Source organism: Hyalella azteca, unplaced genomic scaffold, assembly GCF_000764305.2.
Source record: "Hyalella azteca isolate HAZT.00-mixed unplaced genomic scaffold, Hazt_2.0.2 contig12373, whole genome shotgun sequence".
NCBI classification, from domain to species: Eukaryota; Metazoa; Arthropoda; class Malacostraca; order Amphipoda; family Hyalellidae; genus Hyalella; species Hyalella azteca.
In genome coordinates, this window is record NW_025942333.1 from 55725 (window position 1) to 83618 (window position 27894).

The 27894-nt window shown below is 37.9% G+C and overlaps 1 protein-coding gene across 1 annotated transcript; it reads left to right on the top strand.

Moving 5' to 3' along the window:
- The first annotated feature begins 897 nt into the window (after window positions 1–897).
- LOC108679497 (LIM/homeobox protein Lhx9-like) lies at window positions 898–27894 on the top strand. Its single transcript, XM_018168121.2, has 7 exons — window positions 898–1026; window positions 2362–2567; window positions 11687–11873; window positions 12182–12464; window positions 17672–17874; window positions 25421–25746; window positions 26118–27894. Exons 1-6 carry the CDS (start codon window positions 898–900, stop codon window positions 25706–25708), a joined length of 1296 nt encoding a protein of 431 aa, XP_018023610.2. The 3' UTR covers window positions 25709–25746; window positions 26118–27894.

Below are 27894 nucleotides of genomic sequence, written 5' to 3' on the forward strand. Positions count from 1 at the left end.
CCCCACCCTCTACCATTTTAAATAAAACAAGTTTCAACTTCATAACGTTCTTAGTTTTTTATTTATTAACAAATTAAAAGGGTCAGTTAATTCTGGTACACCCTGTAGTACATAAAGTGCGTACTGTAAGGATACTTATGATCCCGAGCCTGAAAGTTTGGAATTGCATTACAAATCAACGCAGCTATTATGATGTTGCTGTGTTTTCTTCTGGATGTATAAGAGAAGTTTTACTACTTGTACAATAAAGTAATGCTTGCGGACTGTGAGATGAGAAAGAAATATTAGCGGGCAGCCTAACAGAGCAGAATTTTTCTTCGTAAATCCTTATTAATCCAAGAAACAATTTATTAGTGAATATTTTAGTTAACCCTGTTCCTGTAGGTTGTGTGTACTCAGTAGCCTTTCATGCTAACTTATTTTTGTGCAGCCTTTGCCTAGGAATTTTTTTATTGATCATTCAAACAGTTATTGCTGATATTGGTGCTGTTAAATTTGTACTCATTTATATTAATTGATTTATTTTTCGTCTTTACTCGTATCTACATTATGAGAAAAATCCAGTCCACACAACCCTGCCTGAAATTTATTAACTTTCCAGAATTAAATTCGTCGTGAAACCACTTGTGCGTCATGCACCTAGTTCTTCACTGTTGATGTAGTTATAGTTGATAGTTATTTTATGATTGTTTTAAATTTTGTTGTGATATTTATGAATTTCTTTCATTAGATTTGTTGCGATAATGCAGGTTAAGGACCATGGTCGCATCTTGATAAGTTTGTTATTTTTATTTGCAGAAACTCACTTATTCTGCAAGCAATTAGCATTTGATTCATCATATCGGGGTTATTCACCATATTACCTTACATTATTCTTCATTATACCACCTAACAGGGATGGCGTCTCCGGTGCCAATTACATGCCAAAATAGTGATATATCCAACAAAGGCATAGGCACGTCGAATAGTAACAGCAACGGCACGGCCACTTCAATATCCTCAACCTGCACTGTCACCTCAGGACAGGTAAGCATTATTTTTTTAAGCATTTCACCCTAGCTAGCTAAGCCATTTAACTGGGTTCCCGGACTAAACTTAGCTTTTCACTGAAATAAATTAACATTTCATTTTAACGAATGAAAATTTTTCCGGTATCCTCAACTTGCACTTCAATATCCTCAACCTGCACGGTCACCTCAGGACAGGTAAGCATTTCACCTTACTTAGCTGAGCTAATCAACTGGGTTCCCGGACTAAACTTAGCTTTTCACAGAAATAAAGTAACATTTCATTTTAACGAATGAAAATTTATTCGGTAAATGAATTTTACAGGATCATTTACCGAATGAAAATTTCCGTTTGTTAATATTTCCCCAATTGTTGGCAATTGAGAGCAATCTTTAGTCGAGCGAGTGTGTTCATCGGGAATTTAAATCTGAACCAATCAGCTGCTTCAGCGCTGAATATCATTGTTAATAATATCATCATCATTCCTACAACCATATATATTGCCAGTTGATAAGTCCTTCTTTTCTAAAATAAATCTCCATATTCCAATACAATTAATGGAACATCTCATCACTTCTATTAGATTACTGCTGCCATAGTTATTATTTAGACGGCCCAGTTATTTCATCTTATTTTAATATCGAATCATTTGAGATTTTTCACAATTATACAAGCAAGAGTGTTGAGATATAATAAAAATCACCGAATAATATCGTTTTGATTATAGATTCAGCGTATTAATTAATTGTAGCAAACAATAATTTCTGTGTTTCTTTTCATCATCAGTGCTGTGAATCTGCAGGAACCTTTGAAATATCGTTGGTGGCGAACTCATAGTTCCTCGCCATAATATGTGTTCCGAAAACAAAAATTTTCATTGCGAGTTTAGAGAAGTGTGTTCCGAATACAGAGATGTATGTTTGTAATACAGAGATATATGTTCCGAGTGAAGATATGTATGTGTGAATACAGAGATGTATGTTCCTAATACAGATATGTATGTTCCAAATACAAAGATGTATGTTCCAAATGCAAAAACATATCTTCCGAATACAGAGAAATGTTATCTTAGCACAGAGCTGTGTGTTGCGAATACATACAGAGATGTATGTTACGAATACGATATGTATGTTCCGAATACAGAGATGTATGTTCCGAGTACAGAGATGTATGTTCCGAGTACAGATATGTATGTTCCGAATGCAAAGAAATGATTTCTTAACACAGAGCTGCGTGTTGCGTATTCAGAGCTGTGTGTTTCGTATTCAGAGATGCGTGTTGCGTATACAGAGCTGCGTGTTGCGTATTCAGAGATGCGTGTTGCGTATACATGCGTGTTCTGATTTGTTCCAGGTGTCAACTGCCGTGTCGTCAGGGCCCGGGGTGGAGGTGTGCGCAGGCTGCTCCGAGAGAATATTGGACAGATTTTACCTGCTGGCCGTGGATAAGAAGTGGCACGCAGGGTGCCTGCGATGTGTCACCTGTAAAATACCTTTAGACACACCGCGCACTCTCTTCACCAGGGACGGATTAATATTTTGCAAGGAAGACTATCACAGGTGAGATAATTTCCAAATATTATTTGCATATTTACGCCCTTCAGTTGGAGAGATTAGTCACTTTATTAAATTATCTATTAACTTTATTTTTCACAACGCAGTGGTGAAAAATTGGCGCTTGAAACTTATTTTCAAGCGCCAATTGGCACTTTGATTCACTAGCACAGAATCTGTTGCATGAAATCATATAGAGGTATTTTCCCCCATCTCCTCTTATAGGCTTTAATTTAGAGCGAATAAGCAATGTCTTATTTAGGATTCTGAAAATTCCGAAAATGGCTGAAATACTCATTAGTATGTCTCAACATGCCTGAAATCGGATTTGGAATCGTAAAATTTCGGATAAATTCTTCACGATAGAAGTTTTTGTCCACGAAAATAACAATTAACAGTCTGTACATACAGCTGCGTACGTAAGCCGCCTACATAACGTACAAGTCTCGTACATAACTTATGAATAAGTCTCGTACATAACGTACGAGTAAGCCTCGTACATAACGTACGAGTAAGCCTCGTACATAACGTACGAGTAAGCCTCGTACATAACGTACGAGTAAGCCTCGTACATAACGTACGAGTAAGCCTCGTACATAACGTACGAGTAAGCCTCGTACATAACGTACGAGTAAGCCTCGTACATAACGTACGTGTAAGCCTCGTACATAACGTACTAGCAAGTCTTGAGACCAACATGCAGTTCACGAACCTTCGTTTAGTATTCGGACGGCGCCCCAGCGACTGGGTTGCGGCCACATAAATCCCATGGCTGCGCCTCCGTCATCTACACTCCGAGATCACAAGTAGCGTCTAATTGTTCAGTCACGGCACGCTGCTTTTGTCAGAAGTTCCGCCTTGTACATTAGAAAGAGGCACGCTTCGTTCAAACGATGAGTTAAAAAATTATCTCATCTCAAATAACAATTTTTTGAGTCTGTGATGAAGTGCATGAAAATATAGTCTTTGTTTGAGCACCAAAAGTTATGTTATTGTGCGACAGGTAAACAAATTAGGCAAATGTGACTCTGAAGAGCTGGCGCCATTAGTTCAAAAGCACTCAAAATGGATGACTTGTAGAAGAAATTCCACAATTTTAAATGCTCCAGTAAATCATGCAGGAGCTTAAACGACTCTGGTATCCAGGATTATTTATGCAAGATTTTATGCAAAACAATACATTTTATCGGAGTTTAGAAGCAGTGTAGCAAGAAGGCGCTGGCCGTTTGATCGCAAGTAGCAGACGACGTCTTATCGCCGGATGCAACATTCCGTAAATGCTTTACTCAAAGCGTCCTGCTGCTAATCTGCCTCTTCCAGCTCGAGTGTATCTTGAGGTTCGCTTACACTGCCACCCTCGCTCCCTGCCTCTTCAACCCGCCTTCCTAAACCAAGTCCCATCCCTAGATTAGATCTCGCTCTGTCACCGCTTAAATCCTGACTACTAGAAGCCATTTAATGTTCTCAGGTCGCCTTTATCGAAAAGCTACAAATACTAGAAGCTCGGAACTTCATCCAAGATTTTTTTTGTGGGGGAATACGACGGAGAACTTTCTATCTTTAACCTAAAAGTCGCAAGCGATGACCAGAAAATTTGCAACAAATAACTAGAAAATAATAAGAGAAAGAAATATGTTCTGTAGAAAATAATAAGTTACAGAGCATCAAAACGCACCAGAGTCCACGACTTTTGGCTACTGCATGTGGACGTCGATTGTTGCGTCATGTTCTTTGGGCCGGTGTCGGGTTATCGCGGCACAACCCATTGCTGGAGAATACAAGGGAAATCAGCACAACAACCTACCTATAAATTACGGTCTGCTACCAAGACCGGAGTCAGCTAATGCATTTACCATTCTTCTCCGATTACAGCAAAGACAAGGCACTAGCTGTGCCGGGAGAGGGAGGGCGCTGATCCCAATCGAGATTGAAGGCCACGACTTGAAGAAAACTTTTAAGGATTTACAGTCGAGATCAGACCAAGAAGCAGTGAATAGGTGGAAAATGTGGTCCCGTAGACGTGATTGGACTGAGGAGCGAGAATTTATCTTGGTAGACTTGATCATTTCCATCCCTTTTCAAAATTTGAAGGAACCAACTATTGTAAGCAAAAGTTGCAAAAAAATCGACGGCACTAATAAGTAAACACATATATAAAAAAGGTGCATTCTTTTGCCTTGGAATCTTAATTAAATTAACGAGATGACAAAATAATTATTAAAAACATCGAACTCGTTGCATCCGTCGTTATGCTACTTAGGCCTGCTTTATTCCGACTAAATTAGTTTAAACCCTAAGATTAATCGAATTAAATTTCTTGGTAATCTTATAGTGTGAAAAAGAAAGAGGTTATAGTCGCTACAATGGGGTTAGTCACTACAAACGCGTATGAAGATCGATGTGCGCCTATACCAAATATCTTCGTATATTTTCCATCAACAAAGATCGTGAACTCATCCACGAATACGACAATATTCCCTCAAAGCGTGTAATTCGTAGCTCATTTCGTAGCCATGTAGTAAAATGCGTGAGAAAAGAAATGACTCCCTAAAGATGTCGTGCGTAATTCGTAGCGCCATTCGTAGTCCTCTAGTAAAATGCGTGAGAAAAGGAATGACAGCCTAATGTTTTCGTGCGTAATTCGTAGCGCCATTCGTAGTCCTGTAGTAAAATGCGTGAGAAAAGAAATGACTACTGTTACTTAGGCCTGCTTTATTTGAATTGAATAGAAATAAACTCTAAGAATAAAAGAGTTAAATTTCTTATATCTTAGGGTGGAAAAGAAAGAGCTTGTAGTCACTACAATGGAGTTAGTCACTACAAACGCGTATGAGGATCAATGTGCGCACATACAAAGTATCTTCGTAAATTTTCCATCAACAAAGTTCGTGAAAACACTCATCCACAAATACGACAATATTGCCTTAAAGCGTGTTATTCGTAGCGCCATTCGTAGTCCTGTAGTAAAATGCGTGAGAAAAGGAATGACTTCCTAAAGATATCGTGCGTAATTCGTAGCGCCATTCGTAGTCCTGTAGTAAAATGCGTGAGAAAAGGAATGACTTCCTAATGTTATCGTGCGTAATTCGTAGAGCCATTCGTAGGCATGTAATAAAATGCGTGAGAAAAGGAATGACTGTCTAAAGATATCGTGCGTAATTCGTAGAGCCATTCGTAGTCCTGTAGTAAAATGCGTGAGAAAGGGAATGACTGTCTAAAGATATCGTGCGTAATTCGTAGCGCCATTCGTAGTCGTGTAGTAAAATGGGTGAGAAAAGGAATGACTTCCTAAAGATATCGTGCGTAATTCGTAGAGCCATTCGTAGTCCTGTAGTAAAATGCGTGAGAAAAGGAATGACTGTTTAAAGATATCGTGCAGTGAAGTACGCGTGGCACGGCTGCACAGTAGCTCTGACTAAATAACTGCCTAATGACATCGTGTATTGATAATGAAACAAATTGAAGGTTTATGCGTCTTCCTCGCTTCCTAGACATGAATAATTCTTTGTGAAGTCACCTCAAGATTAAATTCACGCAAGGTGTCTTAAACAGCGAATAATTTTCGAACTATTTGATTCTTTTTCTTCTTTTATTTCATGTTCTTAAAACATTCATGTTACGAATAGCAGCAATAGATTGCTTTATGATTACTTCAGTTTCAAGGACCTAACGTCATTCTTGCTCTCATTTATTATCTTCATATATAAGTTGTGAATGCAACATGGACTCGTACAAATTTTTATTCCATGAATACCAATTTGACCTGCGCATTTATATTTTTAGGATATTGTAAATTCAATGTTTATTAAAACATGTTAGAGTGAATGTCATTCAACATGAAAATTCAATCCTTCTTATTGCAACCCCTCAAGATACCAAGGATCAGGCTCTTATGTCACGCATTATAACAAATTACATCTCTGCACCTCATATGTCATTATACGATTACGATAGAGGGTTCAAAGATCAAATGAACACAAAAAAAAAAATATTTCCAAATATGATCCAAATTCTGCTTTGACTGTCGTTATAATTTATTTTAATTTCTCACATTCCAATCTAAAATCAACCCTACATTGAAATTAGCTAAATAAAAGTCTTCGTTGAGGCTACTGAATACTTGTTAAATTTCTCAAATGTTTTCAGGCATTACCGAAATTTGCATACTCTAGCAAAACTGCTCATAGATCTCATTGGTAGACTTTACTATGTGATCAAAATTCTCATTTACTCTTATGACGGAATGTTTGGCGAGTCGCAGCCACTGTAAACCACACAAGGAGTGATACTCATCAGTGATACTCGAACACTGACTGCAGGTCATATCAAAGTTGGTGGAGACTGCACTATATGCATACGCATAATGAGACAGTATCAGTGATACTCGAACACTGATTGTCCATCTCACAGGTGAAGAAGACTCCAAATAAGCTTTTTTATCAGTCCTGCACCTAACTCCGGTATAACGTTTATAGCTCGCAATTTATCTACAGATACTATAATCGGCTGCATATTAGCTTATTTTAAATTTAAGATTCATAGACGAGAATTGGTGTCCTGTAATCGGAAAGCCCAAAATGCAACACGATGCTCAGATAAAAATATCTGAGTTATTATTGTCTGTAAACCAAGTGGTGCTGTCATACGCACTTTATTCCGAAATAAAAACGACATTGATAACACCACATTAAAGAAATGAAATTTTGCCGTATTATTCCATTGAAATTCAAGGAGAAATTCATGCCCGACTTGGTGAAATTTTAAACTATTATCTGCAGCCAAGAGAAGCGCACTCTTATTTCAAATACCTGAGACTTCCTCCGTTGAGATAATTCAAGGCAGCAATTATTCTTGCCTGGTCACCTTCCAGTGAAATGTCTTAGCCCGAGCTTAGTTGTATTAAGATAGCAAAGTACCTGAGGTTGGTGGGTTTCTCAGGACTTGCACGAATGGACCATCAAGGATATCTGCCAGTAGCTTGTTCTGTTATCGCAGGCATGCGGGAGGATTGAGTGTCGCACTGTCAAGCCATCATCCTATATCGACGTATCCACACAGTAACTTTCCTACACAAATGTGCCTTGATAGCTCTTTATCGAGCGTTACTCAGCAATCTCATTGCAGCACCATTCCATTCTATGCTTTTTTTAGAACGACATTCTTTGCTAAACTCTTAACATTTACGAAAAAGTACAGGGGCAGTTGTGAGAAAAAACTCGAACAATTTAACGAGTTATATGTAATTTCAAAAGTTTTATTCACTTCTCGGATCATAGGAAGACGTCAAAAATGTAGTACACTCAACTTAATTTAACACTGGCGAAAACTTGTATTTGGCGCTTAAAGTTCTAACACAAATAAAATAAGTTTTCAATTGAGTGTCAGAACATCTGCAGCAATAGCGTCCGAGCAAATCCACTTTTTGCCCTTTTTCCATCAGAATGTAGAAAATGCAAAAAGTCCAGCACTGGGGTAATCGGAACATAAATTGTCATGGCTGACAGGTCTGCAGAGCAAACTAGATTGCGCTCGTAAATCTCCAAAGAATTCTCCAGAAATTGTAAATAAATCATTGAACTGGAGAAAGTCGATTACTCAAATAGCTTCACTGATTGAATTTCTCTTTTATTGTGCACTTTAGATCTCAGTGTGGCAATGATTATAAAGTCAGCGGACAGCCGCAGACTTGATATCGACGTCCTGCTGATGGTTTAACAGTCGTTATCAGCGATCCTCATATCGCGCCTCAAATTCTTGGAATGAGTTTGTCTCGCTTACGCTTCCAATAAACATAGTAATTTCTATGTTTTGGAGCCCCAAGTTAAATACTCATAATGGTGCATAACTAACAAACTGGCCGGCGATGTGTCGGCAGATAACCTATCTGAACCTCAGTCAAGTGCGTCGTGTAAAGCGATCGCCGGGACGGCTGGGCGTCTTCTCGAATTTGCTCCCAAAAGATGGCTCATTCATTTTCAGTAGCGGCAATTGTCAGTGTGATAAAAATCTGCGGCAACAGGAGCATGTCCTGAGCAATTCTGGGCATTCAGACCGCCCCCTCGTACGGGGCTTATCAGCCCCTGCATCTGCAAACACACTCCCCGGGAGCCCTGCTAGCAGGGTCAGGTTCCATCCAATGACATCCCCTACCTTGCCTCTTGCTACCGCACCAATTAACTTCTTAACCCATTCTGCGCTCCTTGTTCTTACTTTGTTACAAGCCGTTGTTGGACAATATAAAGTGCGATCGTGTTTTACTTTAAAGCCGAGTCCTCCTTCATAAAAACCATGCAAAGTACAAAAATAATTTATTCCTCAGATTCCCTGCCAAAATAGCAATCATTAAAGCTATATATCATAGCACACTCCGTGACATTAGTTTCTTTAAAATCATCGGTGAAAATTAAATTTATAATTGGTCTGGTCATAGTTTTCTGCAATTTTCCTAATTTTCATCCTGATTCCCCAACACTCGCAGCATTCTGCTGTCACCGCAACCCCGCATTCCCCTCGTCTAGGTTTCCCCGAAAATGGTAGCGCAGGAATTGAGTGCATAATAGCCTGAGATAAATAAGCCCGTTCGACACAAATGACCAAGCGTTCCGACCCGAAAGCACGCCCGGAATTTGTTAATATGTTCATTCCTCGTATATTCGAGCACTTGGGCTTATAATTTTAGGATTGCTAAAGAGCGACCGACTAGATTACCATCTTGAGCATATACAGAAGCTAGATATTCGACCAGATCTTTTTAGAAGAATTTATTAGCTCGTCTCGGTCACTGGAGTTATTTTGCTCGAGTGAGCGTGATCGAGTCGAGAGGTTTTCATCGAAGGTCCTGATGGAATAAAGATAAGTGTCGGATGGATTAGGAACCACAGTGGATTTGATGGCAAACTTTATTGATTGCTTTCGCTTTCAGTCGAAGAAATGAATATAAGAATCCTAGGAGCTCACACATTCTGGATTCACATGGAAAAATTCTTCATCAAAAATTCTTTGTAAGTGTGTGGAGAAGAAAAGGTTACAGACAATGAAAACAATCGTGTGATGGCTTGGCTTATATGGAAATATAGATTTTGTTTAATATTTAAACTAAATATTATCAAATGAGCCATGATTTAAGTGTTCCAGCAAATAATAAATTTTAATTATAATTATGTTTGAGTCATTAGCAATTTTTAAATAGTTATTATTACGTAATTAACATGAAAAAATTAGTAATTGATTTAGATACCGATATTTTGCCTGTCATTCGTAACCTTTACACCTTTTATTGGATATATTCGCTGTTGACGCCATGATATGGGAGATTGTTTTTTAGTATTCTACACATTAAGTTGTCATTGTAATTTGAAGTAAGTTTGTATATGAATAAGCATTTTACATTTTTCATTGTTAAAAAGCTCAGTTCGCGTTCATATTAGGATGATAATTTGAATTAGATGTTTTTTAGCGCGGAGGCCTCGGCCCGAGAACGACGACTCAATTGTCTCGCTTCACAGGCCAGTAATTAGAGCAAGCGGGAGCCCCGCTTCAGTGAGGCAGACTAATGCGAGACGCAACCGTTAAATCAATGGCTTGGCCGATTATTTCGAGATGAACGCCCGTCCTAATGACAATCTAATTACGCTCATGATGATACGTTTTCATAAAGTTGGTACTTTAATGCCTTATAGCGCAACCGATACAATGTTGAACAAAACTTTGTTTAGTCTGTTAAGACCAACTCAGAGGTTGATCGTAAATGTACAATTCTTGAATTATCTTACAAGATTTAGTTGCCCTTGCATTAGCCAAATTCGGATTAAGATTTTGATAAAAACCTTTGACTTCATAGTTTGATTGTACGTGTATTCAAAACCCAAACACGGAGTTCTTACTGGTTCAATATATACGAATTTATTTATGAGAAGTTATTAAAAGTTTAGTAAATACGAATTTATTTATGAGGACTTCTTAAGAGTTCAGTAAATACAAATTTATTTATGAGGATTTTTTAAGAGTTGAATTAATACGAACGTATTCGTGAGGAATTCTTACTTGTTCAATAAACACAAACGAATTTCCAATAATTTTTTACGTACTCAATGATCACAAAATTCCATAATCACAAAACAAAAATCAAAAATAAAACAAAAAATTAAAACAAATTTTGTGATTATTGACGAAATGTTAACAATTGTGTAAAATTAACAAAGTGTAAATTAAATTAACAAAGTGTAAAATTTGTAAATTTTATCCCGTTTGACATATATGGTCATTGACTTGAAATTTGTACATTTTCTGATTATTGAAGTCATGCTATGAACCTTACACATACAGCTTTTATGTTTAATGTTCTTTTTTGAGATGATTCTAATCTTCATTGTGGTTAAATGCTTTTAAGTCTATTAACTAAAACATGCTTGCAACAATTGAGAACATTAGTATAACTAAATTCAACAAATTACCAATTGTTATGTGTGTGAATGTATGCATTAATAAATTCAGCAAACTACAATTGTTATGAGTGTGAATGCTTTAGTTAATTCAGCAATATACCAAATGTTATGATTGTGAATGCATACATTAGTAAATTCAACAAGCTACAATAATATTGTTAAGAGCGTGTATGCATACATGAGTTAATTCAACACTTGCCGATTGTTATGAGTGTGAATGCATTTATTAAATTCATTAAATTACCAATTGTTATGAGTATGATTACATGCATTAATAAATTCAACAACTACCAATTGTTATGAGTATGAATACATGCATTAATAAATTCAACAACTACCAATTGTTATGAGTGTGAATGCTTTAGTTAATTCAGCAATATACCAAATGTTATGAGTGTGAATGCATAAATGAGTTAATTCAACAATGGCCGATTGTTTTAGCGTGAATGCATTTAGTAAATTCAACAATTGCCGATTGTAATGAGTGTTAATGCATACATTATTAAATTCGACAAACTACAATAATATTGTTATGAGCGTGAATGCATACATGAGTTAATTCAACAAATTACCAATTGTTATGAGTGTGAATGCATACATTAGTAAATTCAACAAACTACAATAATATTCTTATGAGTGTGAATGCATACATGAGTTAATTTATTACACTTTCGTACGCAGGATGTTCGGGAGCGTGAAGTGTGCGCGGTGTTCCCAGCCGTTCATCGAGGCTCAGATGGTGATGCGTGTCAAGGAGCTGGTCTACCACTACGACTGCTTCACCTGCGACATGTGCAACGCTAGGCTCAATAAGGGCGACAGATTTGGCATAGCGGGCACACTTATTTACTGCAGTGAACATTTCCAGGCACGGATAATTGAATAATGTTTAAACTTCCTTCAACATTTGTTCATATACAGTATGTAATCTTGTTATTTATGAGGATTTCTTAAGAGTTCAGTATATACGAATTTATTTATGAGGAGTTCTTATGGTTCAGTAAATCGTTTAATAAAATCCTTGCTATCCTTGCTATCCTGGTATTGCACTGATATATAAATTGTTATAATCCAACATTACTATTTTAAAAATATTTATACAAATAAGATTTACAAATATTTATAGAATATACAAATGTTTTCATTTTAATTTAAGTGGAACATTTGTCACTGCAGGCACCGAACAATAACGATGGCGGCCATATTTCCCCCGTAAATATCCCCCCACAAGGAGGCATAAGTTACCCTGGGGGGCCCATGCACCCACCCATGCTGCATGGGGGTCCCATTGGAATAAATGGCCCCCCTTTACCCCCTGAAGTTATAATGGGGGGTTACCCCAGCCCTGGTCAGCTCACGAAGCTTCAAGTTTTCAACAATAGCGGCGTCTGCCCTCAAGTTCATAAAAATAGGAATAAGAAACGGAAGCCCAAGGAAGAGCCTATGGATACAAACTTGAGTGAGTATTGTAAGTTGACTTTGATTTCGTTCCTAAGCAAAGATCTTGTGATGTTTGGAAATTTCCTTACGCAGGAAACTTATTGAAACTGTACTGACAGTTGATATTTGTCACAGTTTGACCAAAAATTTTAATTCATCCAATAATCACCAGAGTTCTTTTCGCTTTAATGTAAAGTTTTTGCTGTGTTGCTTTCAATATCACAAGACCTTTGCTTCTATTTTTCATAAGATAAATAAAAGTGTGCTTGTGGCATGATGTAAATTGGGATTATCTTGCGGCGAGTTCTACTATCTGCGTTCAAATCAATTTAGTGTAGGTACTTATTAATGGTGTAATTTTTTTAATTTACACTCTAGTTTCAAAATTATTTTCTATGTCAACTTGTGTGTGTGTGTTTTTTTTTTCTCTTGAGAGAACGAGTACACCAAGTAGCGTGCACCAGTCGCGGGCGTTAGGAGACGCATGAGTTGAACACAGATGTTTTTTCTACGCGTAAAACAAAGAAAAATTAGCAATTATATCATCTCAGTCGCAGGTGTCGAAAGCAAAAAGCAAGCATAAGGCACAAAAGGACGAAACATGAACACAAATGCGCCGCAACAGAAGCAGCAGGGACGAAGGAAGCCATCACAATGGCCATTAGAGGCGAGCTAACAATGCCGGTCGCGCTGGCCACAAAAGCCGTCAAATTCTGCCAGTCACTTGAAGAGTCATACGGCGCCCGCAGCCAGCGCGCCATCGAGCGGCGCGAGTCCCGCGTCAACTTGGTCTTGCAGTTGCTCCATGGTACTAACTGTTGCTCCATGGTACCAACTGTTGCTCCATGGTTCCTGCTGTTGCTCGATGGATACTGTAGTTGCTCCATGGTACCAACTGTTGCTCGATTGTTCCTGTAGTTGCTTGATGGTTCCTGTTGTTGTTCAATGGTTCCGGCAGTTGTTCGATGGTTCCTCCAGTTGCTCGATGGTTCCTGCTGTTGTTCAATGGTTCGTGCGAGAGCACTCACAGTTGCTCAGGCTACTTTGATGAGCAAGCGTCATGATTTTTACCTTATATTCCTTGTGATTCTCTTCAAGTTTATTCGACTAATCATTTGATTCATGCGCGCAAGCTTTTAAACTTAACCTTGCAGTTGCTAGCGGGCTACATTGTGGTTGGTAACTCGCAGTCACATGACATTTACTCAACAGAAGAAAGCTCAATAAATTGAGTAAGCATGATACCTATACTTAACACAGCGCTGTTTTTCCAAAACTAATCGTGAATTCTTATTTATCTCACCAATTTTCAAAAACCCGCTTCTTTACATTGCGCAACTCAATCCGAATGAACTAAGTTCTCTCTTGCACTCATAACTGCCATTTGTCAGCAAAGAATCAATATTTGTCGTTTTCTGAACTGACATCTTTGGCGCCCGCTGACTTGATCGATACTAAACAGTCTGTATCCGAGTGTTGACTAGCAACGAATCTCTGGTTATGTTGGTCATACATGTTATGCTTCTCCCAATCAATACCTATTTCTCCGTGATGAAAATTTAAACACAATATAGTTCCACTGCATGAATTCTGGAAATTTTATTGGAATCTTTTGATAAGTAACATCATTTTATTTATTTATTTAATTATTTTGTATATAGTTACTTATCAGAAATATTTGAACACTCAGAGCATAACAGAAATCGTTCATATAGCCACACAAAGCACACTTGAAACAAGAAATCAATAAAAAATGTAATGTTCCAATCTTTAACAGTTTACTATATAACTTTCGAAATCGTTTATCTAATCAAGTTCCTAGTATGCAGAGTGTATTACCACCCGATTAAAATAATTTGTAATAATAATTTGTCATATTCGCTAACATGGCATATTGTTTTTGCGAATTTCAAGCCTAAATTGTATATCGTTCTATAACGCGTGAGTATGCATTCGGACCGGACTGCATGGCGGGCAACGGTTGATTTTACAGGCAAGGAATCGCTGAAGAAAGCCCTGCGTTTGATGGCATATGAGTGACGGCTGCAACTTCCATGCGTGACGTCTTCGTGACTCTTAAATTGGCGTTCCGATCGAAATAATAAATGTTATAATTTTAAATTAATCGTCAGAGAATGCGTCTCAATCATTCACACACTTTCGAATATCTCTTTAAAATCTTGTTCGACGTGTTCACTAAAAGTTTGCATTGAAGGCTCATATGCATGATATATTTGTATATTTGTATGAATATCTTTCTTGGCAGATCGTTTATTTTTAATCCTTCCAATTATGTGCAATTAATAATTATTCCACGATAGATGGGAATTCTAACCAATATCCCTGGACTTTGTCCACGAAAAAAATGTGTACAATCATGCAGCAAATAAAAATGGCTTTCTATGGAGAGAATTTACTTAACCAGAATAATTTTTCACAGCTTTGTAGTCCACGCTGGTCTAATTTGTTCCAGCGCACCAAATGCTCGCTAGTGTAAAACCTGGTCTCCTATAGCGCGGCGCGGGCAACATAGACATATAGTGTATATATACACCGCTGATGGTACGGAACTGCATTACATGTTGTAACGGAACTGTATTACGTTTGTGTTCTGTATAATCTTACGCATTAATATCACCAATTGTGCGTCAATGAAATTCCTGATTGTTCTTAGGATTTTTCTGTCCAGCTGTGCTCAAAATCAAAATATTTTTTTAAGGTCGTTATTTTAAGCAGCGGCCCGTCGTTAGATTTAATTCGAGCAGAGTCTCTGCCAGACCCGCCCACGGTACAAGTCCACGAGAGCTCCCATAAAATTGGACCAGCAAGATCGGGCAAGGACATCGTTAGGGTAAAATTGTCAAGGCAAGAACACTTGGTGACGGCTGATGGTTGCCCAGACAAGGGCCAACTGCCAGATTCTGGCCCGATTGTGGGATACTTTATGTCCGGCGCTGAAAAAATGCCCAGAGGATGTAGACGTTCAAGAAGAAGCTTGGTGGTCCACGGACGGGAGCTGCTAATGTCGCTCTGAGCTACGTTTCACTACGTATTTTATCAAAAATATATCAATTAGCGAAAATTAAAATACTCATGACAAACATGACAAAATTCTTTGTCCACAAACACAAGTTTTACTTATACTTGGTGAATGAATAGCCTGTGCATTAAGCAGGATTTGATTCATGGATTTATTATTTATGGGTAATTTGAGGTAGCGGTTGTAAAAAAAAACGCCACAGTGCCGAGCTGCTCCGAGAGATGTAAGTGAAACTCTAAATCTAATCGTAATGGCTTGTTCATTACACGGAAATTTGTTTTTATCGGAAGAGAAATAGATTCCATCATGTTCTGCAATGATCATCGATGCGTGGGTGGTAACAAACGGCCATGCGATGACCAAGATTGATTTATAAATAAAAATATTTATAATTCAGTAAGTTACTATGGGGGTTCCCGGTAAAAGTTACTGCAATGGGGACCCCTGCTCGTTCAGGAAATAAATTTTCAATCAAATTATTCATGAATAATATATTCACTCATAATGAGTTATGCATACATTAATAACAATATTCACTGCAGCACTGGAAACATGAAATAATTGGCTAGTGTAGGTGTATAACTTGTTCAACAGTTAACCTGTTGTCTGAACACTCAAAATATATATATGAGGGGCAAAATATAAGCTGTTAGCTCAGCTGAAATACTTCCTAACGCTCACATTACAGACGCAAGACCTGCCGTGACTCCAACACTGTAGCAAATACCTCAATAAATGTCGCGTATGAGGGCTCACAGCGACAATAGCGGCTTATTGTAGCGTGTTTGATATTGTATGAGCATTGTTCACTGTTTTCTTTGATATTGTGTTTACAATTTTTGACATTCTCTCGGAACTGAGCGTCACAAGCCCCCTCGTAGCGACGTAAAGAAAAGCAGCGTGTGAACTTGTGTTGGGGCCGCGTTGTTATATGAACATAAAGCGCATGGTTGTTAGTATAATAGTCGTATGAGTCACGTACTTGTAACATGTATATAATGAACTGAATTCCATGCACCGACTTTACGCGCCGGTATGCGTGATTTGTGCGCACATTTTTGCACGCAAATTTTTTCCAATTTAAATTGTTCTTAATATTCTTAAAAAATTATAATAAAAAATAAAAATAATAAAAAATTTTAGAAAATGAAAATAATAATAATAGTGTAAAATAAATTGAAATTTGAGTTTACCGGTTGAATGACTCGCAATTTTTATTCATGTTTTCAAATTTTTACTGTTGAATTTGTTTGATATTTAAAGCAAATGAAAACGCCAATGGGAATATTTTGATTAGTGTTACAGATATAATTTCAATATCTTGAAGCAATAGAGAAAGTCTTCACTTGTCCATTTATTCATTGTACACGTTTCACACTTTGACGTTTAATATTACATTCAATCTATTTTATTTTCTCCCGTTCTGTTATTTGAAATTAATATCATTAATTTAATTATTCTTATTACGCTGGATGCAGATGAATATCATTGAACTGCCCACCAATGTTATTCAGCAATAGGTTAAATGCCGGCCTTCGTTCTTATAGTGAGCTTGCAAGTATGAGCACTTGTTCTTATAAATGATGACATTAACAATTGTTATCTAATTATATATAAGTGATTTATTTATGAACTGGGATGCATGAATAAGATCGTACCTCACTCGCTGCTCTGGATACCCAGATGTGCTTGGATACGCACACTATAGAATTTTTTCCGCGCTACCGGACATATGCCTCATATGTCTCTATACAAACAAAGACAAGTTAATTCATACATAATAAATACAAATAAGAACTACTAATCATTACTAATCCATTTATGAGAATTACATTTATGAATGTGGTTCTTTTGAATATTTTGTGTGCAGATATTTGTATCGGAATATATTATGTTTACATATTTAACAGATAGTAGATATGAGATTTGCACGGAAGCTGTGTATTTTTGCTGTTATCTCTAGTAATATCTCAGTGAAGTTCAGGGGCCATACTTTCAAAAAAAGTTAAGAGACCGTAAGTTCATCAGCCAATCATTGACGAGCTTTCAAGCAAAATCCATCAATCTCTCCAAAAGAAAATAAAGCGTAAATCCTTACGTTCACTTAGCGAATTTTGAAAGTATGGCCCCAGTTAATGTTGCTACTTGAGAGCAATATTGATGTAGGAATGTTGCTGTGCCAGCAGATATACCAGGAGGTAACTACGACATGGAGATGGCGTACGGCCCGATGACGGGGCAGCCTGTGCGTAGTAAGCGTATACGCACGTCTTTCAAGCACCATCAGTTGCGCACCATGCGCTCGTACTTCGACATCAACCACAACCCTGATGCTAAGGACCTCAAGGCGCTGTCGCAGAAGACAAATCTCTCCAAAAGAGTTTTACAGGTAAATAAATGTGTTTCTGTTATTACATAATTTACATATTATCGTACGATATATTGAAATGGTATTTTTAGTGTTATTTATCAATGAAACGTCCGATGCAAAGGGAATGGTATTTTTCGACATCAACCACAACCCTGATGCTAAGGACCTCAAGGCGCTGTCCCAGAAGACAAATCTCTCCAAGAGAGTTTTACAGGTAAATAAATGTGTTTCTGTTATTACATAATTTACATATTATCGTACGATATATTGGAATGGTATTTTTACTGCTATTTATCAATGATCCGTCCGATGCAATGGAATGGTATTTTTTAGATATAGGCTTACTTATCATCTCATTGATATAAATGGTATATGTTTATTGAAGAGTAAGTTTTATGTTTGTTCTTAACGTGAATAAAAGTGTCTGTTCTTTTGGATTGAAGGTAAGTAAATTTAAAAATTTGGCTCTTCCATTTAGATGATCTCAGCCACCTTTATAGATTAGTGGCTTAATTAGATGGTTAGTATTGGTTTGCTTGATAATATTTCTTCTTAATGATGAAGCTTTGTTGTAAATCCTGTAAATCCTAGTCTTGTTGATCGATATTTATTGCTATGGCCCAGAGGAAGAAATAAACTTTCCACACTTGTTTAACTTTAAAATACTCACAACCCACAACATATTCACTCACACCACAAAATTTATCTATGTAATATTTTCAACCGACGATGCTCATTTCTAGGAATATTTATATCGCGGACGCAGAATATTTTAAAGAAAGCAAAAAAATAAACGTATCTATGCCATGGGTTGACTCGTCTTAGTGATCTGAATTGTCCATTTTTCATCCTTATGCAGTATTGTTTATAAAATGTACCATCATATTCACAACTTGAACTATTCAACTTTACATATCTTACCAAACTCTAATCGAAGTTACACGATGAGATGTCACTATAGGAACGCATAACACGCACCCTGTAAAGCACACTCACTGCAGGCGCGCGTCTCAATCAATAAGCTCGTTCAGCGGGCCTTTATACGACTATTCGGTGATGCGTCATAAAAGTCTACACATTAATTAGAAAATATTCATTAACAAGTAATGCAAGATTGCTTCTGAGAAGCGAGACTTCATAGAATAAGGATGCGACTGCGAGTGTTGAAGAGTCTGTTTGTTCAACATGTCGCACTGAATTAATTATATGCATGAATAACGAGTGCTGGGAACTTGTCATACTTATATCTGGGGCTGAAATTCAGCAACTGAACGACTAACGTAAGGACCATAAATCTTCAAGAGGGTTAAGTGGACCTTGGAAACACAGTATTCTATGGTTGTTAATTGCGAGGGAGGTTCTCGTGGGCAAAGTGAGGATATTTAATTGGTTTCAAGTTTATTAAATGTGCTTGCGTCACAACTGATAATATATTTATAATTTTATACAATTTGAGAATAAAATTGAATATCATGCGCCCTTGTAAGGCGCAAAATATTTGTTTGTCTCAGTGGTCGTGCGCTACAATATATTTTTGTACGTAGGAAAAACCAATGAAATTGTGACACTTCTTCACTTTTTTAAAGCAATAAATGAAGTTTTCTAAGTTATGGGCATTTTTCTTTTGTCTTATAAACTGTAATGTTCCACAGAAATCGAATCAGTGGAAAATTTCCAGAATTCGGTAACCCATTTATGTAGCTCTGTTTTAGAAATAAAATTTAATATCATGCATTTATCAATCCTCTCATCTATGTCAATTAAAATCAGTATTTTTTCTCCGACTATGAAGATGAACGAAGATTGACCCTGAATATTGTAGATTCTTGACGTTATGGCCCTGATTGACGCAATGTAATATTTAATCAATAAGCAATATTAGTTTCCATAAAATCAGCACATACAATAACTCATTTCAATTATTCAATCGAATGTTTATTACTGGAAATTAAAATTTATAATGCAATTTGGATTCATTAAAAAAACGGTGATATCTTAATCAGCATTCGGACGAGCAAAGTCTACGGAGCTTGGTACGCAGTTTTCATTATAACCCACCCTGTCCCATATCTTTACACGTATCTTGCACACTTGAAACATCACTAGACTTTCGTGTGCATAATATATCATTATCATATCATTAAACTGACAACTCATGGGTTTAATATATCCGATTTTAAAACTATATGCCCATATTGTTTCCAGTAGATGGAGCGTTATTGCTATTCTACAGTATGCAATGAAGCTATTCTGGACACAATTGTTTGTAAAAAATTAACTGATATAAGCACGAAGTTAGATTCGAAAAATATATGATCGAATGAAGCCGAGACACAGATCCATCGAATTTCTTTTAATAATTCAATTACATTAGCAATAATTGAAAATTCCTGCTTTGAAGTATATAGCTATGGAATTGAGATTTATCTCAACATTTTTATTAATGTGAACTCGACACGATCGCAGAGCTACAAGATGTGTTGCGCGCGCATCTGTTGGCGATGTGACGGACGTTTATGCGTCGTTCTGAGTTTTTTTCCGTCTTCACACTTTTGTCGGCCTTTAATCTGAACTTCTCGGCAGTCAGCTGCCCTCGCCGTCAAAAAAAAAACTCGTCATGACGTTTTAGGAAGTTGGATGAAATGAAAAAAATTGCGACGGATCTTCTCAGTTGCGGACGGAAACGTCGCTCAATTCTGCGCGTCCGTGACCGAATTTGACGCCGACGTTGCAACAAATTCGCTTACCGCTTAAATAAATTTTTTGACTGGATCCTTCAAGTTAGAAAATACTGAACATTTATATAGCTTGGAAACATAAATCTCAATTAACTATTGGCAAATAAGTTTCAATTGCTAATCAAAATTGAAGTATAAATTAGTTTATTAATTCAGTCATCAAATATTGAGTCTCGTATAATCATATACGAGTGTAAACGCACCACGCAAGCATCGCATTTCCCTCGCAAGGTCGACGTTTAACTGAGGGGAGTTGAGGCCGCGCGTACACTTACGAGGCCTCCTCCTCTTACTGCTTGAATAGCAGGAGCTTATAGCCTGTCCAGCCTGTAGCCATCGCCAGCCTTCAGCCATCGCCAGCCTGCAGCCACTGCTAGCCTGCAGCCACCGTCAGCCTGCAACCATCACTAGCCTCCGTCCACTCCCGCGCACGCATTATCTACGTTTCTATTGAAAAGAAACCAACATGGCAACATATTGAGCAAACCAACATGGCTGATTTCAAGAATCAGTTTGTCGCATAACATGGGGGTTTAAATTGTAGGGACTGATTTTGAAAAGAAGAGGGAAATTGTCCTCAACTCTCGGAAATTGTCCTCAATACTAAGATATTTTTCATTTTTGACTTGCTGATTTGCTTTTGCGTAATTTACGTCAAACGAACTTGATGACCTGATATTCTTTAGAAGCATTCGCCTCACGGTTATCGCAACAGTTCGTCGCATGCTGATGCGTGTAGTGTGAAATGCTTAAGACCAAAACGGGATTATTGAAAAGTTTGGTCCAAAAATGAATTTTTGAATGACTTTCCAAATTTTCCAACATCCTCAAAATCTTTCAAGTATCAATACATTAAGTTTATTTCGTATCTTTCAAAGTCACACTCGTAAATCCGGCTTCAGGAAATTACTATCATGGTGGAAAAATTAGAATTCATCGAGCATTTCATCAAAATTTTTCTTTCTCGACACTAAGATTTCAACTGAATTTTCCATGCATATTTAGGAGACAAGCCCGCCATGGCTATGGGCAGGGAGAAGGTCTCAGGTGGTGCCATAACTTGTCAGAAAGTGGGTCATAAAATAAGGGTGGGTCATGTGTCAGAACTGCAGCTATATACCACGTAAAGCTGTTATCCCTGCACAACTTAAAGCTGTAAGTTCTACCTGTGAGGCTGGTACTGTACCTGTGTACCCCTTTACAGATCACAGCTGTACCTGAGTACAAATGAAAGCCTTTTTGTTCCAAAAATCACTCTATTTTCAGTTAGAAATATAACTGGATTAATTGTTCCACAGAGTACGATGTTATCCCTGCATAACTTGAAGCTGTTGGTATCTCCACCTATAAACCTGCAACTGTACCTGTATATTCCTTTACAGATCACAGCTGTATCTGAGTACAAATGAAAGCCTTTTTGTTTCAAAAATCAGTCTATTTTCATTTAGAAATATAACTGGACAAACGATGTGTATTAAAAGGCATAACAACTGATTTATTTGCATTCACGTGATTAATTGTGCCACAGAGTACGATTTTTTTTTGTTTTGAAATAAAATTAACGATGCATAAAATCATAATTGTACGAAGCATAAGCAATATCGCTTTAACATTTCTTCTTGAATTGTAAGATCGCGTTATTTAACAAAAATCATCTGATATGTCAGAGAAAAAGTAATGTGAAGCAGTCTAGCGAACAGGCACCCAGTCTGTTACCCATTACAGAGGTTCGTATGGCACGCACGACAGTCTGGGTGTGCGAGCCCGAGTCTTGGTGGAGCAATGGAAACCCCTTGACCTTTTAATGAATTTACTAGCGAGTTTTGCAGATGAGGGAACCCTTGAAAACTCGTGGGAAACTCACGACGCAAACTCAAACTCGCTTGTCCCTATTCATTTCAGCTCGGAGTGGTTGGTGCGCGAATCGATATCAATGGGTACTTCAATTCTGCTTAGAATTCTTATTTAATAATAATATATTAAAAATATTGAATTACAATTATTAAATTAATAAAGAGTTATTTTGTGAACGGTGTAAACAATTACATGAACAACCCGGTCAAATAAATGTTTGATGGTTGAAACAGTGAGGTCCTAGGGTTGACAATATCCAGTGATGATTTAAACAAGCTAAGTGCAAATAAACTTAACTACTGAATCTACAAGACGAACCACGTGAAAATTTTACGGGGCGAATCATGCAGTACTGTGAACTAGATCAAAGAAATCAACTACAGGAGCGAACTTTGAAGTTTTTTTAACGTATAATGTGCCAACATCACGAAAAGATGATGCGTAGTTCTGAATGAGTATGAATTATTGATCAATGTCGACACATATACAAACGTTGACGGAATTCATAAGAGAAGTGATGCACAAAGAGGCTCTTGAACGACAGCTCTACATGCGTTCGGTGGCCATGTTAAACATTCTTTACATGACGCCGCTGTTGCTGCTGCTGTTGCTGCTGTTGTTGCTGCTGTTGTTGCTGCTGTTAACCACTGTTGCTGCTGCTGTTGCTGCTGTTTGCACTGCTGCTGCCACACACTACTAATGCTGTTCTCTCTGTTGCTGCCATGCACTGCGATTGCTGTTGTTGCTCCCGCGCACTGCTGCTGTTGCTGACACGCTTTGCTGTTGTTGCTACTATGCACTGCTGCTGTTGCTGGCACGCACTGTTGCTGTTGCTCCCGCGCATTGCTGTTGCTGTTGTTGCTGGCATACACTGCTGTTGTTGCTACTAGGAACTGTTGCCGTTGCTGGCATGCACTGCTATTGTTGCTACTAGGCACTGTTGCCGTTGCTGGCATGCACTGCTGTTGCTGTCACGCACTGTTGGTGCTGTTGCCTCTGTTGCGCGGTGCTGCTGATGTTGTTTCTCAACGCTGCTGCTCACTATTCCGCCCCGTTATTTGAAATACCTTCAATAATTTAAAATGATTAAGTGAATAAATATTTTTCCTAAAATGTTTCCTAATAACCGACAAACCGCCACTATACGGCCATTACGAGAGTTGTCAGCCATCCCACGTCACTTAGAATACAGTCTCACTCTGAACGATTGTAGAAGTATCATCTTCAGACACATAACAGTCACACTATAATAGAATGGAATTTATTTTTAAAATTTCGTAGTTATTTCTCGTTTTTCGAAAATTATTAGTGTACAATCGTGTCGTGTGTCATTCAATAAGGGTGTCTTCTCATATGTGGCTTAGTATTGCATAAATTAGAGAAGTAAAGTGCAAGTTTATAAGTTCTGTGAATGGCGAGACAGTGGTAGCGTCGCCGGATGTTTGCGCGATAAGTGTCCGACGTGTCGTGTGTTGTACCACGAAACCTGACGACGAACCATTGTAGATTCCTTGGTCCAGTAAATGAAATACACGGTACCTATATTCATGTCATTTCCTGTCGCCTCACTCGAACAATTATTGCTATTTACGAAAAATAATATCGTTTAATGTATTATTTTTCCCTTAGTCCGTTGACTGAAAATTATTTCTCGAGTTTCTACCTCAGGAATGGATAAATTGCGGACAAAATTTTTAAAGCGAAGGATAGTTTGACAATGAGCATTGTGAGAAACTTGAATGATAACTTGAAACGCGATGATCGTTTCTGGTAAATATTAATTATCACACAGAGTTAGAAAATTGTACATTTTAACTATAATTAAATATATCCATAGCATCTCTGGTTTCAATTTTGTGTCGAATAAAACAACATCCGATTCATTCAACTGCAATTTTGAGCATAACATTCATCAAACATATATAGCAAAAACAACGACTCACAACTGCTTTCCTAGTGACACACAATATTAAACACAATACAAATATCCGTGAACTTCGAACAAAATCACGGAAATACTTTTTCCGCAAAAATAGTCTCACACCGCCAACTCGAGGGCCCGAACTGCAGAGATGGTGTAGAGCATTGCACATAAAGACGAAGGCAGAAACGATGCAAATAAGCCATGCTACTGAAAATTGTAGATTAAATTTTCTGCAAAATTAATTTTTTGTAATTAAATTTTTCGTAATTAAATTTTCTGCAAAAAAAAAGATTTTCTGCAAAAATCTCACACCGCCAACTCGAGGGCCCGAACTGAATGGTGTAGAGTATTGCACATAAACTCGTAACTAAATGCACATAAACTCATTGCACATAAACTGATAAACTAAACAAATAATCCATGCTAATATTTAGTGCGTAATTTCTGTAACTATGAAAGTGTGTGGCTGCATGTGCGACGGGAGATGTCGCTTGGGTGGCCGGATATGCAAGAGATAAGGCCTGATAAGCTCTGAAACGCTGGCGAGGAAACGCTACGATATGGACTTCTCCTGTGGCCTCTAATTGTTCGCTGGCCCCATGAGCTCAAACATTTTTCCGATGCTTTTCACTAAACAGAGCGACAAATCTTGTAAATAAAATTAAGTGAACTTTATTTTATGTTCTGACATTTATTTTATTACACTCCGATTAGTCTTCTGTGGTGCTCACAGGCGCAATTTCTTAGCCAGTTTACCAATTAACATCAAATTATCACCTATTTGGTCGTTAAAACTCAAGTCTTATCTTTGTGTCTATAGACCAAAAACAAAATTAATTCTCAATGATAACTTTTTTAGCCTGATAAATATTAGGACTGATATATTAGCCTGTTTACCACTTAACATTAAATTATCACCTATATGGCCGTTAAAACTCAAGTCTTATCTTTGTGTCTATAGACCAAAAACAAAATCAATTCTCAATGATCATTTTTTTATCCTGACAAATATTAGGACTGATATATTTTGCCTGCCCTCTGCCCACAGGTATGGTTCCAGAACGCCCGCGCCAAGTGGAGGAGGCAGGTGAGCAACAAGGACCCAAAGGCCCTGCAGGGACCGGCCGGGGACGGGGGCGTCGAGACCGCCGCCATGACGTCGGACTCTCAAGGGGACATTTCTGACGGAGGCGGTCCCGGGGGACCAGGCTCAGATTACGGTCCCGCAACACCCATGTCGAACAGCGGGGCCCAGGCCATGAGTCCCTGTGACGACGATGAGTCCAGGCAGAGCTGCGATCAGGGCTCAGGAGGAGGGCTTGAGAGCATCTTCTGACGCCAGCTTAACAGGCCTCGAGGCGCCAATGATAAGAAGTAAGTTGCATACTTTTGAATATCATTAACGACTTTCACACAAATTTTCTGTAAGAAATACAAATTTTCTGTACGAAATACAATTTTCTGCAAGAAATACAAATTTTCTGCAAGAATAGCATTTAAGGACGAAAAAACTTTCTTCTACTTTTTTTAAAGAATCGCCTAGACTCCGAATTACTCACCTCAATCGCATTAAATTGAGAAATATTTCCAATTAGAATTTACAATGATATAAATGAATGACAACCATGTATACTATAGGAGATGAATGTATGATGGATTTGAAATCTTATTCATGATACTAAATGAAATTGCTGACACAAAAGGCTTTTTGGGACTTGAATAACTGTATTATTCCGTCCCTGAAGATCGGCTTCTCGTGGTCTGGGCAAAAGCGCCGACACCGACGATGATGACGACTGCGGCGACGAGACAATTGGCGACGACACCTACGAAGACTACAGCTTCGACGAGGACGAAACCAAAGAAGGCATCGTCCAGAAAAATGTCGAGAGCGACAGCGGCTCAGATAAAAGTAACAGCAAAAAAGATTCACTGAAAACTGAGCCTAAACCTGCGAAAATGAAATTAGAAAGTATACCTGAAGTAAGCGACGTGACAATTAAGAAAGAAAGTGAAGATAAATGTGATAATCTTATTAAGTTAGAGCCATGCAAGAACGAGCCGACGTACATGAGCATGCCGAGCGTGTCGGCCATGGAGCTGTCGGGCGCGGCTTCTCTCGGTCATGACGAGTTGGAGCGCCGCTCGTCGCTTAGTCGTCTTACGTCGTTCGCGTCATCGTCTTTCAACAGTTCGTTGCCGTCCCAGTATGCCTTCCCTACATCGTCCACAGCACCAATGGGCCCTGGGTTCCCCTCGAGTGCGGGGTTCCATCCTCAGGGTTTCGGTCCTTCCCCAAACATGATTCCTATTCCCCCAAATATTTATAATCCATCTTGGAGGGAACATATGTGAGAAACGCGGAGTGATAACTAATAAGCGTTGTACAAAGTGTATAGTTAAAATTAACTAGTTAAAAATTAACTCATTACAGTGCAATGGCACTGTATAATCCGCTTAAGCGGTTCGAATGTTGGAGATAAACAGATTATTGAATTATGAATTATAATGCATTAAAACATCTCTGTTAAACACAACTTATGGAACTATGTGTTTGCCAAAATTAATGGTATGCCAAATATGTATGACGGTTTGTTGAACATTCAAATTTCTACGCCAAACTACTACAATTCAGTGACGAGACGCCTGAGCTTGTGACCATGCAGAACCTATCGACTGTCGGCGCTCAATCTTGTATATTGCGGAAGCGGGAAAAAATAATTATCGTGAAGTGTGTGATTATGAAGTGTCTAACATGGTCTTGCGATGTAAACGAACCGTGATAATTTATTCAGGGAGATAAATTATTAGTTGTTATGGTTCTGCATAAAATGAGAAATTCATTTATTTCTGAGAGCTAACTTTGAGCAAATGAAATTGCGGGAAATAAATACCGAATGTTAGTTCTGAATCAAACCATAAACGATACAACCTGTATACAAAATATGTAAATAGTTAAGCTGTATATTGTATAAACCCCATTGTACATTCTCATGAATCGCTGTATATTATGCCTTAAGGCAAAAGTTGTCAGGGTAGAGCGTGAATTTTTTTTTATTACACAATGTTATGTCATTTTCGTCAAGTATGTACATGGTTAAATGGGTTCCCGAAGTTCTACCCTGCTCGGCAGCATCGATAATTAATAATTTTATGTAAAATGTATACGAAATATACCGAACTGCAAGGTTATGGAAGAAGTTTTGCGTATCAAAATTTTGAAAACCCACCAAAAACTGTAGTGCAACGATGGAGGAAATATGTCTACTATTATATACGCTGGAATAGCAGACTTTACTTTCCGATCACGCGCTAGTGATGCGGTGGATTGAGGATCAATGTTATCTTAGATACCATCATTTTTTTTCAGCAGTATCGCTAAAATAATGATAATTTTACGCAATTACTTACTAGCATTCCAGCGCTCGAAATTGTCTTCTGAAACTATTGCATTTTGATACAGAGACTTGGCAATTATTTTCAACAAACATACCCTCATGAAATTATTTATTCATTGCACCA